The 18,219-nt window shown below is 40.0% G+C and overlaps 1 protein-coding gene across 2 annotated transcripts; it reads right to left on the bottom strand.

The window, feature by feature from the left end:
* Positions 1-88: 88 nt before the first annotated feature.
* On the bottom strand, positions 89-17,723 carry LOC146373401 (tripartite motif-containing protein 3-like). Of its 2 annotated transcripts, XM_084949989.1 has the most exons (13): positions 17,543-17,722; positions 8,736-8,908; positions 8,004-8,244; positions 7,658-7,809; positions 7,355-7,535; positions 6,526-7,255; positions 6,232-6,335; positions 5,989-6,156; positions 5,714-5,882; positions 5,074-5,133; positions 4,776-4,846; positions 2,640-2,780; positions 89-2,549 (listed from the first exon to the last, which is right to left on the bottom strand). In XM_084949989.1, exons 2-13 carry the CDS (start codon positions 8,879-8,881, stop codon positions 2,397-2,399), a joined length of 2,316 nt encoding a protein of 771 aa, XP_084806115.1. In that variant the 5' UTR covers positions 8,882-8,908; positions 17,543-17,722; the 3' UTR covers positions 89-2,396. The 2 variants fall into 2 exon arrangements, with proteins under 2 accessions (XP_084806115.1, XP_084806116.1); XM_084949990.1 differs by lacking the exon at positions 5,074-5,133 and having other exon boundaries at positions 17,543-17,723.
* Between the last annotated feature and the right edge of the window lie 496 nt (positions 17,724-18,219).

Below are 18,219 nucleotides of genomic sequence, written 5' to 3'. Positions count from 1 at the left end.
TTTGGTTTTATTTAAATGGTGGGGGAGAAAAAAAAATTCCCTGCAGAGCAAACAAACATAAATGTTAGTCAGACACATACACAGCAGCTCAGTAAATCATGTGCTTTTATTACCAGTGCATATTCATAGAGAAAACAAGACTGGGTTGGATAAAATGCTTTAGACACATCTCAAAAAGATGAGCATGTCTTTGCTCCTGTTTGGCAACGAGTCGAGGTGCATGAAAACCACAGCTTCCTAGCTGACTTAACTGGTAGAATTTGAGTCATATCCTGCAGCTCAGAAAAGCTCCACACTGAAAGGTTATGGAAGTGTCTGGGTGTTGAGCACGGTACTGTGATTAATTAGGTCAGACTTGCACCTGGTCTTTCTTCTGTCGTGGCACCATGTTTTTGTTTGACATTAAATAGAATGAACAAATGAGTTCTTCATTTAGAGTCATGGCATGATGGAAGCCAGGCAGAGACTCAGATTTGACAGAAAGCTTAGAACAGTATCACAAATAGTGTACTCTTAAGCGTGAATGTGCTTGCTAGTCAATGTCCTCTCATAAACAGTCATTTCTGGTAATACATCTGTAACAGTTTCTAATATGAAAACCACAAAGCAACAAACACAATAAAACAGAATTCATCTTCCGTCCCAATAAGCTATGACCTTGGATTCAGATTAAATTTGCACAAATTAACAGTTTTCTCGCAAAGCTCCCAATGTGCCTGTTCCACTACTATGTCTATGAGTTTATGATATTTAAAAAAAAAAACAACTATTTAATATTCTTCCACTGATATTGTGAAATTTGGATGGATTTCCTGAGATATCTGTATTATTTCTATCCAGGTGGTAGCACTTGAATAAAAGCTATTGAATTGTTAAAGGCAAGCCAGTGCTTCTATGAACCCAAATCCTAAACACAGAAACCTAAATACTGATATTCTTTGTTGTTATTGTAAATAAAAACCAGATAGGGTTGTAGCTTTGGAAAAGAGCTGCCCAGGTGCACAAACACTGATCTACGTTTCCCAGATGCGGGTGGATACTGAATTCTGCTTTAAGGGGGTTAATTTGGGGAAAGGGAGAAAGTGTGAAGCTTGAAAGAAAGAAAAAATATTTAGAAAAATAATTTGCAAATGCTGAGCTAGTATAAAATAAAATAAATTAGCATTTTACATTGTTTTTCCCCTTCAAGATAACAGATAATAACAAAAACGATCATTGTGCTGCTTGCAATAGCAATAAATATGACGATTCTTCATTTAAGCATGTGCTGGGTATGTTTGAAAGCACACTCTTTAACAGCTGCCATACACATGTTTAAAATCCGGGAATCCTTGACTCCTGTGATCTGGACTGCCACAAGGCTGAGTGTTTAAAAAAAAAAAAAAATCATAGCACATACATAGGGAGTGATCTAATATACACAATATACATTCATGTATATACAGTACATACAGCAAATCAATGCACAGATGGTGGTGACACTTATGTGAGATGTCAGTAAATGAGAAGTTTTACATTTCATTGCTGGAGAAGCATAGCGCTGTTTATTTCACTGTAAGCATTAACTAGTTCATGAGAAAGCAACTAATGGGTGCACTGTGTTGTTGTCTAGGTATCAAGATAAAGTAAAGTTTCATGCATCTGGACGAGTTATGGCTGATTAAATAGTTCCAACTATCTCCTACCCTGTCTGCTCTCACACAAAGTGTTGTTTAAGAATACCATCCACGTCAGTATTTGCAGATTTTCAAAAACCAGTCCATAGCTTCAAGTCATCGCTTGTTCCGAGTTACGCTACGTCACTCAATTTTAAAGTTAACCGTCAGTTCCACAGACAGGATAAAACATGGACGTAGTTTCCAGGTAAGCAAAAAGGAAGCCAGTGCAAGCAGCAGCTTAAAGGCCATCAGAATGCAATAGATGTAATTGCAAAAAGACTTTGACCCTATAGAAGTTTATGGGAAAATGGCTTTCTGTCTTGACCTCTGTAAACCCTTCCCTTATGACTTAGTCACTCATTTTGGGGCACACTGAATAAAAAATTAAGTCTATTTTGTAAATCTTGGTCATACAATGTTTTAAAAAGGATCATTATCTGTTGATTAATGTGCTATGATTATCCCAATCATTGGCTAACCACTTGTAAGTCATTAGCCAATGAGCAAGCAGTTTCAGATTTAAACCCACCCCTCCTCATCACATCTGGTATTTTGAAATGAGATTGATGATGTCACGGTAGCGACGTCCACCTTTTATGCTGTCTATGGTCAATTCACATCATAAAGGTAAGGTGAGGCGACACACAAAAGGCTGTACTGGAAAAATCATTGCACCTTGTGGAATACATTGGTTGTGTCGTCAGTGCTTGCGGTGTTTAAGATGGCTATCTCGGGTATCTACTGTAGGTAACGGTAGACCTTGAAGCAGTGGTTCCCAGAGTCTGCCACCGCCACGTGGCCATCAGATGTGAGAGCCAAGCCCTGGGGGCCATAAAGCGGGTCCGCTGATGTGTTGATATAGGAGAGGAAAGACCCTGAGCTGTCAAACACCTGGATGGGTATGGAGAATTGAAGGACAGATTAGATGAGTGACTACTGCAAGTGTAACGCAGTTCCAATTATTCATTTCCTCAAACTAACCTGGATCCGACTGTTTCCCCAATCAGCAACAATGATATTTCCATTGGCATCCACAGCCACACCCGTTGGAGCATTAAACTGGCCGTTCCCCTCTCCGTGTGAGCCAAATTTAAACAAGAACTCCCCATCTGCATTGTACACCTGTCAGGTAAGATTAAGCATAAAAGAAAATGGGTGAATGATGCTGATAAGTAAAGAAAAATGCCAGTCACATCCTCACAGCATGAGAAGCACAGCAGTGTGTGATATTTGGTTGAGTCTGCCTGCCTTTTCTTGTTCTGTTGAAACTGATTGATTTTAAAATCGGTCCAAGTGCATGGCTGAAAACAATGGGGGGGAACAGGTATGCAGCCTTTATCAGAATGCTAAGCACTATTTTAAGATTAAAAAAACCTGCAAAATAAAGAGGCTATCGGAAAGGGTTGCTTCAGTTTTGGTATCTTAAAGTGACTTCAGTCCTATTGTAGGAAGAGAGTTTAGCTAACAACTCTGACTTTGTTAAACCTGAATTAAGAGAAAGTCTGGGTTTTAGGCTCCAGAAAGAGAGTTGACTTGAACTCTGAGCTTAACAACAACCAGTGGTTAAAAAGACTTTCATTCATTCCCTTGTCAACCGTTAAGGATGGAGACAGCGATTACAACTCGGACTTTTAATCAGCTCACACTAAAATCTATAGTCTCCATCTTTCTGTCTCTCACACTCTAGACAGTAATGCAGCTGTCAGACTGTCAGCCATTTTCCCCACACTGTAATTGGTCACACTGTGAAAAATGTCTGTCACAGTTGGATCTTCTAGAGGATGTGAACATTTGAGTGAAGACGAGGCTGAAATTATTTTCTTTAGGCCTTTGAGTCATGAGTTTTTAAATGCAGCTACAGACAGCCTGTGTCCTGAGCGTTTCATGTTCAGAAATGTGTTCACAGATTGCGTTTCAGTCATTAAATGCTGTCAAAGGCACAGTGTCTGAAATTCATATACTCTGTAACAGATCAGCAAACTGTGTCCATGTTGGAGTCCACTTGCATAGCGGGACGGATCCAAAATGGATAAGGATCAGACCCAGACTCAGTTTGGCACCAGTCATTTCCCAGCTCATCCATCTGAATCAGTTCAACAGCTTAATTTATTCTGATATAATCTGCATCCTTTATTTAAAACACCTCATCCTAATATAATGTTTTTAAAAGCCATTTAAATTTAAACTTGTTTGCAATTACAAAAAAACCCAACAACTTTACATTCATTTCAATTATGTTAGAAACTATTACTAAACTTTTACTATTAACAGCAACATCTAAACACCGTTGCTATGACTGTAAAAAAGCCATCATCTATCAGTGCAGGCTGAAATTAGATCAGATTATAAATGGTTAAACTGGGAACATTAAAGCAGAGTTTTTCTGTAAATTTCATTAAACTTTTTTATCCAGTAATCTCAGAAATAATGAAACTCTCTGTATGAAAAATTAAGCTTTTTACACTCCATTAGGAGATTCAGTTTTTACTAAATAATCATTCAGACAATGAAATGGTCATCACCTGTAGGGAAAACAGCTTTTATTTAATTAATCGAAATGCCCTGAAGGCAGATCTGCCCTGTAGTCTGTTGCTATCTGGGTAATTAATATCACCGGTCCATGAGTAATCTGTCTGTTTTCTTTTGTTTCTTTCACTTATATTTTACCCTTGTCGGGTTATGGCTGAATAATTAGATTTGAAAATCAAATTGAAAATCAGGATTACAGATTTATCTAGTGAAAATTCCAGTTGGGATATTGATGACCACAGTCTGCCTATGATGATGACAGAGCAGACCAACCTGATTAAAGTTACTCTTTCCTGCCCATCCATTTGAGATAAATACCATGGTCAGCACTGACGCATGTTCATATTTTTCAGTTTACTGGATTCAAATGGAGGCTTTGCTCTTTATTTACCCGTTGCCATGGTGAGTCCTGATACTGGAGCACTACCGATGATGGTTTTCTTTTTCTACTCATGTACACCCTTAATTCAGCTGCTCTGGAACCGAAAACTCAGACTTGCTGATCTCAGAGCTAATCAACTCAGGTTTATTGAACACACTTTCTGGTTTTCAAACATAATGTTCGCACATACTTGCAACAAGCCATACCTTCACTGAATGGTTGTGGAAGTCTGTTACCACAATCTCATTTTTGTTATTTACAGCCACAAAGTGAGGACCTGAAAGCAGAGGAGACGGGGAGGGAACAGCAAAGATGAGTCATCCGTCCGTTTACAGTGTATGAGATGAAGCGGCATACTATTTCTGGACATCAAAAACAAGACACCAAGTGATCACAGAGAAACTCTCAGAGCTGAGACATGACAGGGCTGAAGCACCAACATGTAGAAAAAGAGAACAAAGATTCATTTTTTTAGCTCACAGTCACAGTGAATATATTACTTACTGAAAACAGGGCCAGATTTACTAATCTTTGTATCCAGTGCAATGTTTGCACCACTTTTCTCTAAAAGAAAAGAAAAGTTATAAGTGAGAAATGAAAGTGAACGAACGGGTGAGTTCAACTTAAATATTGCTGTACAACTGGAGCGGCATCAATGAGGGATTCCAGCAAAGCATGCAAATTAGTCCCGCCCCCCCAACATCTGAACAACAGGGAAGGACGATCGTCAAAACTTGGCATGCAGTAGTGTACATCATGAACTGCGGACTCCAGCTGTGCTATGATGACAGGGTGTATAATTTATCATTTATAATTAGGACAATCAGTGCAACAACCAAAACATTAACTGTGTGTTAATGTCTCTAATTAAGCAAGTAGCTATACATGCACTCATTAGTTAAAACAAATGAAGGGTGCATAGAGACATGCTGATCACTAGCACTGTTCAAATCAACTTTCCTGTGAAGGAACAGAAATCAATTTTGTAAATCTGGCCCAACCACATGCCCTGATACATGAAGCTTGATTAAGTGTTCATCTCTGTCATTTTCTGTAAGACACATTGTTAATAAAATGATCATATATATATATATATATATATATATAAAAATATCCCATTTATTGATTTAACATCACTCAGTACCTGCAAAGTGTCTGTCTGATGTTCCTCTGGCGCCAAACTTTGTCACCAACTTCCCATTTGATTGGAAGATGAAGACACAGCAGGCCTTATTATCAACCGTGATAATGTGTCCATTCTTGTCCACAGCCACACCTTTGGGGCCCATTAATCTTCCAGCACCAATCTTATTCTGTTACAAACAAAGTTTTGTTTTAAAATCTAGTTTCACTTTATAATCGTGCAGTTTAAAAACAAACAAACAAATATACATTTCTTTTACTGACTGGAATGCCAACCTTGAACTTGCCATCCGAGGAGAAGATGCTAATCCATCTGTTGTCATAGTCAGCTACTATTATGTCCCCGTTCATGTCTACTGTGACTCCTGTGGGGCGCTGCAGCTGGCCTGGTGAACGACCTCTTACCCCGAACCTCATCTTAAACTGGCCGTCGTTAGAGAAAACCTATGAAAAAAGAAAAGAAATTATTAAACACTTCAAAAAATTAATTCTTTGAAGCTAAATAGGTTAGCCACTGACCTGTATGCACTGGTTGTTGCTATCTGCTACCACAATCCGACCATTACTGGAGGCCGAGATGCCTTGAAGATTGGTGAATTCTCCTTTATCTCTCCCTCTTGTTCCTGTCAAATCAACAAAACATCACCATGTTTTTAACACTATGAAAATATCAAAACTTTTAAGGATAAGTCACCATTTTGTGCCACTAAAAGTAAATTAAAAGCACTAAAAGCATAAAAATATGCATGGATGGAAGATTGTAAGAACAGTCAACAGTACGATTAATATCCAAAATAACGCTTTTTCACTCACCAACTCTATATATCAGCTCGTCCTCTATTGGATTTTCCTTTTTCTTGGTGGTGCTATACATGCTGGAAGGCCTGCGCACGGCCTTCTGGCGAACATGACCTCCTCCTCCGCTTGGGGACTTCACTCGTCTCTTCACATCGTCTGGCGACTGCAGGACATCTGACGGTTTGACAGCACGCAAACGGAAAGGACTCCCCCTCACAGGCTGTTCATATAGCAGCAAAGAGAAGGTGAATTCTCCCTCAGAGCGGAGGGTGTATCCAACCTCGTAGGTGCCGTTTTTGTTGTCCACCACCTCAGCTTCAGTACACACCCCATCCGCAGAGATGATCTCTGCCCTAAGAACCGCGTTACCAGTCTTCACCAATTCTCCATCTTTGTCTTTAGTGGTGACTGTGATAGTGGTGTGTTGGCCAACTAGTGCGTGTCGCAGACCCTCACCGGTGGCAACGCTGGTATGGCCTACAGCCCCCGTTGTGATCAGGACTCCTAGATTCTGAATGGAGCGCCTCAATCCATCCGTCTCCACCTGGCATTCCAGATGTCCGTTTTCATGAGGATGCTCGGGAAAGCTGTGTCTTGCCAGAGCACTCACCCTCTCACCCATTTGTTTTTGGACCAGAAGGACTTCAGTGGCGCTCCCATGGCTCAGTGCATGCTCTGTGAAGTTACAGCTACTCTGAATGTTCTCTCTGCCCTGAAGCAAAGAGGTAAGCTGAGTTTGAAGCACCTAAGAAGATGGAGAAAGTCAGCAGAGCTAGTAAAAAAATGTGAAATATCATGATTTTTTTTTTAATGCATCACATTTAAAATGAATAAGATCGCTGACCTTCTGCTTGGTGCTGCAGATGTTTTCCACCTCAGTAATGAGAGCAGTCTTGCGTTGGTGTAGGGCCTTCTCCAGCTCATCAAAAGTATTACTGATTTCTGTCACAGAGTCATTTTTCCTTTCTGTAAGTTGCTTGGAGATGTCATTCACAAGGTCAATGGCAGCTGTCAGCTGAGGTAGTCTGCCAGAGCAAAAAACAAACGCAGATTACAGCTCTTTATACTTTTACACGTCCAATTTTACTAATGTCTTCCAAAAGCAATCACATAATAGATTATGTGTTAAAGCAGTGGAAAATCGTACCTGTTGCGAACAGTGTCCAGCTGACCTTTAAGGGCTGACTTATGCTGTTCGAGCACATCCCTTAGAGGCACCGTCACATGTTCCCTGTGTTCTCCTTCTGTACACTCCAGACACATGGCTGTTTCACATGACTCGCAGTAAAACTCCATCACCTGCAGATGGTGCAGTTGAGGCAAGTAAGGTCACATTTCTGAGGTCAAGATTGCTCAGAAGCTCAAATGTATATATACAGAAGGCATTTCTTTTTAATCCAATAACAGTCGGCAGCCTGGTCATGAACATGCAGATGAGGTCTGATAGCTCTGACCTATTTTTGATCAGCATTTTTTGGTTTTTTTAAGCTTACCTTGCCCTCGTGATTAGGGCAAGAAAGGGGCTGACAGGTTGTAGCTGCGTTGGCTGACTCAAGAACATTGCCCGCCTCAGGCTGGCTGCACTCTGGGTCTCGTTGTAACACCTCCATTAGGTTTGTGATGAAGAAGTTGTTCTGCAGGGCTGCCACACCCTTCTCTGGCAAGATAGAAGTCTGTCTGCACACTGGGCAGGATAGTGTCAAAGACTGTGGAGGGATGTAGTTCTGTAGACATCTACAATCAGATAAGATGTTAAAGAAATCAGTTAGAGGAATAAAGCTGCAGTCAAGCACCAATTTCAGGGTGAGACCTGATTAGAAGACTGGACAATGTGATTTGAGTGGTTACTAAGCACAACGATGTAAAAACAGTACTACTGTAGCAACACAGCTGTGGAAACCAGTATTTGCTATTACCAAAGCTGTGCCCTAAAAAAAGTGCTTTTCTTGTGACCAAGCTTAGAGTAGCTGGTGACTTACGTCATGCAGAAACCATGATGATGACAGAATAGCTCGCTTAAGCGAGGAGCTGTGATACCAAATTTAGAAATTGCTAAAAAAGACATTAAAGTACACTAAAATCTAGCACGCTGCATCCTATAATAGCCAAACGCTGACTCATCTTTTTATTTTGCTTCTAAATGTTTTATGTCTGCTTATCTCTTTACTGTCACTTTGATCTCCTGGTGTCGATCACCTTGTAAAGCTAAGTGATTCATAGCTTACTTCTCACAGAAGGTGTGCAGGCAGGGTAGCACCTTTGGGTTGTGATAATGGTCCAAACAGATGCTGCAGACCAGGAACTGCTTGTCTATCTGCCTCACCACAGGGCTGGTGCTGCCAGTCTCACGCTTCGCCATAATGACAGACATTCAAAGGGGACACTGGGAACACTTAACCTGTGCAAACAAGGTGAAAGAAAGAGAAGAAAGGTCAAGAAAGCCTCGAGGAAACAGTCAGGCAGGGTGAACAGGGTGTAGTTGCTTGAGCAAAGGAAGAAATGACTCATAGTCCCGCTAACACAATAAAACCTCATCTAAATCCTGTATCCGCGAGCAATTTATGGTCTTGTTTATCAAACTATGTCAGTAGTATGAGTTCCTTCACCAGAGGCTGTTTAACTTTATAAGTGAAAACCCCCAATTGAGTTCACACAGTGGAAAGAAACATATACATGTGATTAAAACCGCAGGGTAGAACTCTTAGTGGAGACAATTATGCTGTCAGCTATAGTGTTAGAAGTTATACACAGTATAAGCCAATCAAAACATGACACTAATAGAAATGGCTTATGTTTTACTCTTGGTGATATTTTTCGATGTATTGTGTCACTTTTGTTATTTAATATGACTCCTAGATGAGTAGATGCCTGCTGGCTTGCAGTTCAGATGGCAGAGTTGCTGTTACATGAAATTATACCACTGGGTCAAGCAGGGATTAACTTAGCATGCCAATGTTGTGCCGTACATCTGTCATAGTGTACATAAGCACATAAAGGATTACATGGAGTCCAAAAACACAGACAAGCTGGTCAATAAACACCGCTTACAAAAGTGAGTGACTCATATGATAATAAAATTCCAGCAGGAGGATTGGTGTATTTTGTCATTAGGTTTGGCTAACACTGTAAAGAGCCCTGTTGTTTTCAGTTTTTCTTCTATAGTTCCTGTCCTGCAAAACACCTTCAGTCAGGTAACTGACACTCTAGGCTCCTTATAATTTTCTGTAATGCACCATCCGCTAATAACCTTGACACTGCATTGTACGTCTTGAATTAAAGCTCAAAAAATTCATTACAGATTAACTGAATTTACCCCCTGACAAAGTCACTTCCGTGACGACTACTGAGATGTCAAATTACATGGGAAAAGTAACTCAAAGGCAATTAATTTATTTTCTTTTGCTTTTTCTTTCAATTTTCTTTGTAACACTAGCAAGATATGTTCTTGTTATGTAGGATCATGAACAGTTAGGATACCCAATAGCTTCATTAATGCCCAAGAAAGCTTAAAACAGCTATCTGATACTTATATGAGAAGGTTAATTGCTATGGTGCTATTAATCAAAGTGAACCTTTGAGCCGGGGAAACCTGACAGTTGACCTTGAGCCGTCATTTTAAACCTGATTACAGTTCAAAATATGTAAATGAATGTAGTACACCATCATTGATGCAAGATGTCATATTCTGAGTAACTGACAATGTATAACATGTTTATGAGCGTAAAAACATCCTGCTCATCCTTGCAGTTTAAAACAATGCACACAGACCGGACAAAAGAAGGATTCACTCTATTTGAGCTTACTATCAGTTTCCTTGTTGCGTCACTATAACATGTCTCACCAAACAACACTTTGTCTTTCAGCTGACACCTTAAAAATATAACTAGGCCCCTTTTCTTTGAGAGAAACGAGAGGAAAGAGGAAGCTTTGAAATGCCACTCCCCAAATTCCTTCTAGTTCCTTCCCTTGACTCTTAGCAGGCTGAGTTCAGGAACCACCTGTCTCTCTGTCTGAGGGGAGATGGGGAAAAATTCACGGTGAGCTGGGCTCTCTGCCTCACATGAGCAAGCAGGCCTCGGCGGCAGCTGTCCCTTTTTGCAACACAGAGCAGCGAGCAATAACAATGGCATTTCAGCTCTGCTCACAGCTCAGCGCCCCACATCTCTTCCCCTCCCTCATTCTCCCTGTTTTTTTATTATCCTGTCATTTTTCTCTTTCTCTCTCGGCCACATAAATGCACTCATGACATCAGTATGCCTGAGCCCAGCCACAGACAGATGGGAATTTTCTCAAGCACGCAGACTCTATTGTTGTTTCTTCCCAAGTGATTAGAAGGCCTACTGACTAAGGAGGTCTGCCAAGCCCATTCACAACAAGCCCTTCGCAAAAAACTCTATGCCTCCCCTTCCCTTGTCTCCCCTAAAAAGCCCTCCCCTCCCTGGGCTGTCCTCCCTTTACATAGACTCTGAATTGCAGCAGCTGAACAGTGACATCAGGAGGAAGTATGATGAGCCAAGACCTCTAAGCTCCTCCCTTCTCGACAGTCTGGCCGCTGTCTTTAGGATTGCAACAGTCTCCCCCACCTTCCCTTCTCCCTGCCTGTCTGTCTGTTCTTCAAGCAGCCCTCCTCGGCTCAGTTACTCCCACTCACCTCACCACAGACAGATCTTTCATTAAAAACCTTCTTTCCCTGTGTGAATTTAGAGAATACCTAATGTACAACATAAATAGTAATATATTTAATTAAACACAGGCTAAAGACTTCAATCTGCAGTTTACTCTAATGTTTGAGGAAGCATGTGATTAAACAGCAATCACAAGGCTTTGTCATGAAAAGTGCACAGTCAGCGCTTCATACAGATGAGGTCAATAGTCCCTTTCCTCTCTTTTTACTGCAGAAAATCACGGCGCGAATGTTTGCAAAGTCAGCCGTTTCACTGCAAAACGTCACTTGCCACTCTCACCCTGCATTACTGTTAAGTGCCTTAATCTCCTCCTGCAGGGTCAGGTCCTGTCTGCCATCTGGATTACTGTCTCACAGATTCGGATGACACCATCATGCCCAGTCACTTCAAATTCGCTTTGAAGAAAATGCTTCATGTCCACATAAAAGTATGAAGGCTAGTCACTAGCTGTCTGAAGATGATACAGCTGTATTCCATGCTTGAAGTAAGTGTGTATGCTCAAAACCTTTCTCTTGAAAACAGGCACATGTAATATGAATGATTTAATTGGATTTTAGCAACAGGAGCTCACTTCAGAGAAAACATTGCCCTCAGCTTAATCTGCTTAGATTTCAATCGGTTGCGCAGGTAAGGGTTCCTCTCCTCTCACTGCTCCACCGATTGAAGTGCTACTTTTTATATCTGTAGATGCTTTTAAAAAAAATAAAAATAAAAAATCACTATGGTTATGCTGTCCTCTATAATGGAAACAACAACAACAAAAATAATGACACATGCTTCCTAATCCAGGGCTTTTTGCTCCTTTATAAATTGGAATAAATAGGCATGTTTTGCTTAATGGGTGGAAAGAGCAATTTCAACTTTTTTATGAGACGGAAAATTCCAGTTATAGAGGAAAATATAATGTTATTCTTCTTTGACCCACAGTTATGTGACCAACTATTATTACATTTAATGCAAAATGTCATCTCTTGGTTATAGTCAATGAGACAGAGAGCAAGTTAAAGTCCTTAAAAATAATAACTCAAAATAAGCCCCTAAAGTTATTAAACTTTACTTGTCGAATTTCAGTTAATGGTTATAAATCAGCTTGCTTCCAGGATAAAACTATCAGTGTCAGCATGTCAACATGTGATTTTCAAGTACAGAGCGGCCCTGTGGTGGAGTGATTAGCACCGTTACCTCCCAACAGCAGAAAATTCTTGTTTCAAACATGCCCGAGGCCTTTCTCTGTTGAGTCTGCATGTTCCACGTGTGCTTACAAGCATTTCCTCGAGGTACTCCATTTCCGACAATCACAATATATACTCGTTAAGTTAAATCGTGATTCCAAATGAATAGTGAACTATTGCCTTGTAGTAGACTGGTGACGTACTCAGGGTGTACCCCTGCCTCTCACCTGGTTACAGCTGGATGTGCTCCAGCCTTCGTGCAACACTGAATAAGACTTTTGATTAAAGAAATGAACGGATCATAAAGTCGGTCATTCATTACAAACAGGCTGAAATTTATTCATTTAACTGTTGTTAACTTAGAAAAAGTATTTGGTGGAGACGTTTCATTCAAATATCTCTGGACTATGCAGACTAAGAGAGACACAGTTAAACAAAAAAAAACTCTTTTATACAGGAGATGATAAGCTAATGAATTTGGCCCAATAAAATGGAACTGTCACATGACCAAATGCTTGGACTGGGTATGCTAACCATACTGTACCTTGGTACAGCCCCTCACCTCTCCTACCGATCAATCGATTATTCTGATAGGCTGCCCCTCCCAAACAGAAGGTTTAGACAGCGGATGGGTGGAGCTATTGTACTCACAGCCTCAGCTGCGTGTCTGAGATGACTGCATAGAAATATCTGGCACCACTAACATCATAATGAGCCAAGTAGAAGAAAACCTTTCTGAACTTCTGAGCATTTAGAGCAGCCTGGAGCTTTTGGGCGATTTCTATTTCTTATACATAAATAATATTTGAAGTTTTGGCCATATTTAATATGACCATGCACTATTTTAACAGTATATGTAGGATAGAGAATATAAGAGCAAATAAGAGCATAGATCCCATTAATGATACTTTCATGATAAATAAAATGAAAGACTGATGTTGATGTTCAAATCAAATTTTTACTACAATCTACATAATGAGAAATCAGAAACTGGCCCTTTAAGAAGGCTGTAATTTACAGATTGTTAATACCATTCCTTAACAGTGACTATTCAGGATTCCAGGATGTTTGTGCTTCAGTGGCCATATAAAGTATTTTCCTCTTCCCTTCCTCTTTCCTTATTTGAGTAACAGACAAGTATCTTTTTCTCCAATGGTATCCAATATTTCAAATCTATTTTAAGCATTACTATCTTAGCCAGCTCAGTATTATTGAACTACAATTGCATACAGCATCTCTTGGAAAACGGACTTTGTATCCGTGTTACCATCTTGTGATATCAGTTTTAAGAGACACAGCAGAGAGGAGTCTTCAGCAGTTGTTTATGTACTAGACCAGCAAACACTGGTGAAAGCCTCACTGACCTGAAGAGAGAAGTGTTGGCCCTCAGTGATGTGCTCTCCAGATTGTGTTTAAATATAGACTGTAGTTTATGTTTTCTGCTACATCTGTTGTGTCCTTCCTCATGTGCCAACACACAGTAATTGTTCACAGGCTGAGCAGAATTACCCGAAATGTAATTTTGAATGAACCCAACACACTGTTGAAAGATTTTTCTGGGTTATGAGGAACAAGGTAGATTGTTACAAAGGAATATCTGTATGCTTGACTCAGATATAAAGAGAGAAAAGACAAGTAAGAGTAGAAGTGAGAAAAACATATGCTCCAGAGACACAGCATAAATTACATAATCACAAAGCATCTGAACTATTGTCTACATCACAGCGAATGTCTCATTGTTTGTAACTTTGTTCAGAAGACATTTGTGATCATTGTCTCAATTTGTAGCACTTTCAGGTGAACACAGGTCAAGAATAACTATTCACACAGTTATATCTGCACTAGGAATAACAATGTGGAGCAATTACACTCTTTACAACACCAAAGTTAATGTGGACCTAAGAATGAGATACTCAGGCAGCTGGATCTAAGCACAGGGTCTGTTTTATATGTTTTTAGGGACAGAAAAGATGCCGGCTCCGTGATGACTCATCAATCATTATTCACACAAACTTCTTAAGACTAATACACCCCCCCCACCACCACCACCACCACCACCCCACCCCCCTTACACTCCATCAGATGAAGAAATCTGTCTCGATGCATCAATCTCTGACAGAACAGTCACAGCATGGAACGCTGGGCTTTACATAAAAGAAAAATAGTGTCTGTATATTATATGTAAGGCTATTGAGAATGATACACTCAGCATAAGAGTGGGACACATTTGCATGCCTAATAATGGCCTAGCATAGACACTTACTGATTGCAATTAGACACTGAACTACTAAAAACTAACACTGTGGCAGTTTTTCATCATTTTGTTTTGTGTTTAGATTGATAAGATCTGACAGCAGCAGATTTTTGTCTCGCCTTGTGAGCCCACACTCCTAAACATTGTCAGAAGACAATGCGGCACGCAGGGCAGCCTGTCTGCAGGCACAACACGCACTGCAGATTTAACAAAAGGTAGATCGGCGCACAAGCGGTGCCTGCAATGCTTATTCACCTGCAGTAAGAAGACTGAGATGTCTCATACTATGACTCAGTAGTTCAAATACGGTCTCATACACGCTGTACTTTGCAGATACACAGACACTGTGAAGCATTAGTGGGGTTACTCTTTGTTAAGAAAATGTAGTTCGTGTTCAGAATATTTAAGAAACTGAATGTGGTTTTGGCTTGGCAGTTTGCCGAGCGGCACAAATGTTGGTTTGATAAAATGAACAGTACCAGTGCTCAGCTGCTATGTTATCATAATAGGTAAAGAAAAAAACTGTGACTTTATTGTGCTATATTTACTTTTATTGACTTAACTATTTTGTGCTGTCACGTGTTTTACAGGGTGAATGCCTCAGTCTGTAATCTATAAATTTTGTTCATCTCTGAACTTTGCACTGTTGTTCAATAAAAGAAACAACAGCACTTTAGTTCAGTAGCTGAAGGTTTAAAGATGTCCACTGGTAAAGGTATTTTCCAGAAAATATTGATTATTTTTTTAGTTGAAATAAACCACTCTGCTGCTTCAGAAAGTCTCATCTAATATTTATTATCTATAGCGAGTAATCTTGATGTGACTGCATCCCTCTTGATGATGTCTTATGAAAGGCTGACGATGCCTCATAAACCACTAAACAGAAATAAAAAAAAATAAAAGTGCTATTCAAAGGAGGACCGACTGATCAAACGTAAGTACAGAATTAGAGGATCCAATCACAAGCATTTTACCTTCTTTTGTTTTGTAAGTAGTCGACCTCATTGTGGTTGTTGTATTGGTAGTTTGGTGGATGTGCCTTGTACTGGTTGATGGTCATCTGTAGCCTGTGTACTATCAGCATGCACCGGCTGTGATAAGTCATTATATTCTAATTTTAGATTGCCGTTTCAGGAACTGACCAGGGACACCAGCTGACAATTAGACTCAAGTCAAAACTCTGGCTCATCTACAGTCATTCTTCTGTTGATCAGTGAGCAATAATCTGATCCAATAAATGAATTAATAACACAAAATATGCACAATCATTTTCATGGAGATTAAACCTTCAAATATTTTGTCCTAAACTCCAAAATAAGTGCTTTCTAATTGGCTAGAGCTATAAACCATAATTATAATTATTATAGTTATTACCTACAGTAATCTATTTATTCTGAATTGGGGTTTCCACAAACCTCATGATGACAACTAGGAGAGATTAGAAAGGGCGAACGATCCAACTTGTGTATTATATTAAATCAGGTTAATCATACACTGATTAGCAATTAACAGTGGAGCCAGATAAACTGATATTGCATTATATTACATTAGATCGTTTCCATTTGATGTTGTTACACAAATTAGGTTAAAAAAAATAAACCCAGGAGAACTGACTCACTGCCATGGGTCTCATTTAAATACTGATATAATAATATGGAAAGCAGGTCAATAAATCATTGAATATGAAACATCAAAAAATCGAATTATCCTGCAATCTATCTTTTTATAATATATTTATCAAGTTCCCTATCCTCTCACTTGTGTTGGTGCACTGGGGGCTGATTTTGTTAGCAGGTAAGGGCTATAGCCTATAGCATATATGCTACATGTCTGCCTTTGATCGAATTAGTATTCAAAAGCTGTTGCTGTTTCTGGCCACTTCTAAGCTACAGTTTAATCTCTGTTGCTCAATATTTGCAGAGTAGTACTGTATACCCCACACAACGCCCTTGTTGGTCCCCTGGTTCTCTTGCACATGTTCCCTGTCCTGTATACCTTAAGAACACAGATATAATTTGACTCTCTAAGCTCTGCTAACAATCTGCCCTCTGGCGCAGCATCCTGCACCCTCCCTGTGACCCAGTGCAAGCAGCCAACAGAGCCAAACATCTCTATCACCTGCACTCATTTTAAAAATTACTTTTAGCCTAAAATGAGAAATATAAAACGAGCCTTTCAGAACAAAGACAATCAATACCAAAACCACTGGACCATCTGCTCACAGTCTAGGCCTGAAGACTAAAAAAAAAAAAATGTCTTCAAAAATGATGCATTGCCTGCTGCTGTTGCTGCAGTACAGTGCAACACAAGGAGCCACAGAGTGGCACAAGAAAACAGCATGTCGATTCACATGTGGCTCACAAAACTTCTCAGCAGCACACTCCATACATATTCAGAGGAGAAAAACCAACGGAAGATCACTAATCCTCTAACAAACGAGCATGTATGCTTGGTTAAAAGAGCCCAGCCCTCAGACTGCAGCAGAGATGCCCACCTGCTACTGAGCCGGCAGCCAGCCGGCAGCCAGCTAGGAGCTAAAATGGAGAAGTGTGTGGGCTGAAAGAGGAAGCAATGAAAAAAAATGCTTTAAAAAAAATCAGAGCAATGGAGAATTTCTGTGCAACAGTTTGTCTTAAACGGTGCTGGAATTAATTGCGTTGACTTTAAGTTGGTTGATTGTTGCAATTTAAAAAAGCACAAAAGAGGGGGACATCATGTTTTTTTGTTTGTTTTTTTAAAGCACAGCCCCCTCTGATATGATTTATCCGTGCACAGATGCTGCTGGGATGAAGTAATCAATTATTCATCTGCTTATAGCCCAGTCATTGTATCTCTGAGGACTCCGGATAACGGAACAAGCAGGATGAGAAAGCAGAAATTCGACACCATAAAAAAGAAGTGAATGGTTACATTGTACTCACATAAATTCCCAACAGGAGGAACAGGAGTGTCAGCATTGCAGGCCGTAAAGAAAGCTTCCCATTGTCAGTGTCCCAAACCTCTCCAATACAGAATCCACAGACAGGGCGACAGAAAGGAAAGGGCAGGGTCTGTCTGGGAGAAGAAGGGGACAGTAAGGAAGAGGACAAGGGAAAGGGGGAGATTAGGGGAGTGGTTTATGCGCAGCATTGGTCAGAGGACTAATGGGAGGAGTTAAAGAACCCAATAGCATATGGAGGAGGCAGGGGATATGCAAAAGACGTGGAAAATCTCGAGAACTGACTGAGGGATAAATCTGACTACTGCAAAGGGGTTTGGCTTCCTTGGGTACCACCCATTTCCTTTAAAAGCACAACGTTTATTTCTTTACCCTTTGAATTTTGGGGATGTAAACACAAAAATGATCAGAGTAAAACGAAAAAGCACAAAACTGACGGCAATATAGTGATTTAATTATATTACATTTCCCTAAACCTTCCTTCCAGAGACTTTTGTAAAAATCGCTAAACATGTAAAATGCTAATTATTATAAAGAGTATGCTGCCCGAAAGCTGACGAGGTTTTTTGTTTTGTTTTTGTTTGTTTTTTAGAGAATGGAAGGGGATGGGTGTGTTCATTTAGTAACAGAAGTCCTGCTAGTTTTAGTAATACAGCACTC

The sequence above is a fragment of the Perissodus microlepis genome, chromosome 14 (assembly GCF_051167445.1).
Source record: "Perissodus microlepis isolate ML-2025 ecotype Zambia chromosome 14, ASM5116744v1, whole genome shotgun sequence".
In the NCBI taxonomy this organism is placed as follows: Eukaryota; Metazoa; Chordata; class Actinopteri; order Cichliformes; family Cichlidae; genus Perissodus; species Perissodus microlepis.
The sequence above is the reverse complement of the archived record's forward strand: the minus strand, read 5'-3'. Positions and strand labels throughout refer to the sequence as shown.

Coding starts and splice junctions, on each gene's coding strand:
- LOC146373401 (XM_084949989.1), bottom strand. CDS start 8,881: ATGTCTGTCATTATGGCGAAGCGTGAGACTGGCAGCACCAGCCCTGTG. Junction 7,536..7,657: donor CTGGACACTGTTCGCAACAG/GTACGATTTTCC, acceptor TTGCTCTGGCAG/ACTACCTCAGCTGACAGCTG. Junction 7,256..7,354: donor TCTGCAGCACCAAGCAGAAG/GTCAGCGATCTT, acceptor CCATCTTCTTAG/GTGCTTCAAACTCAGCTTAC.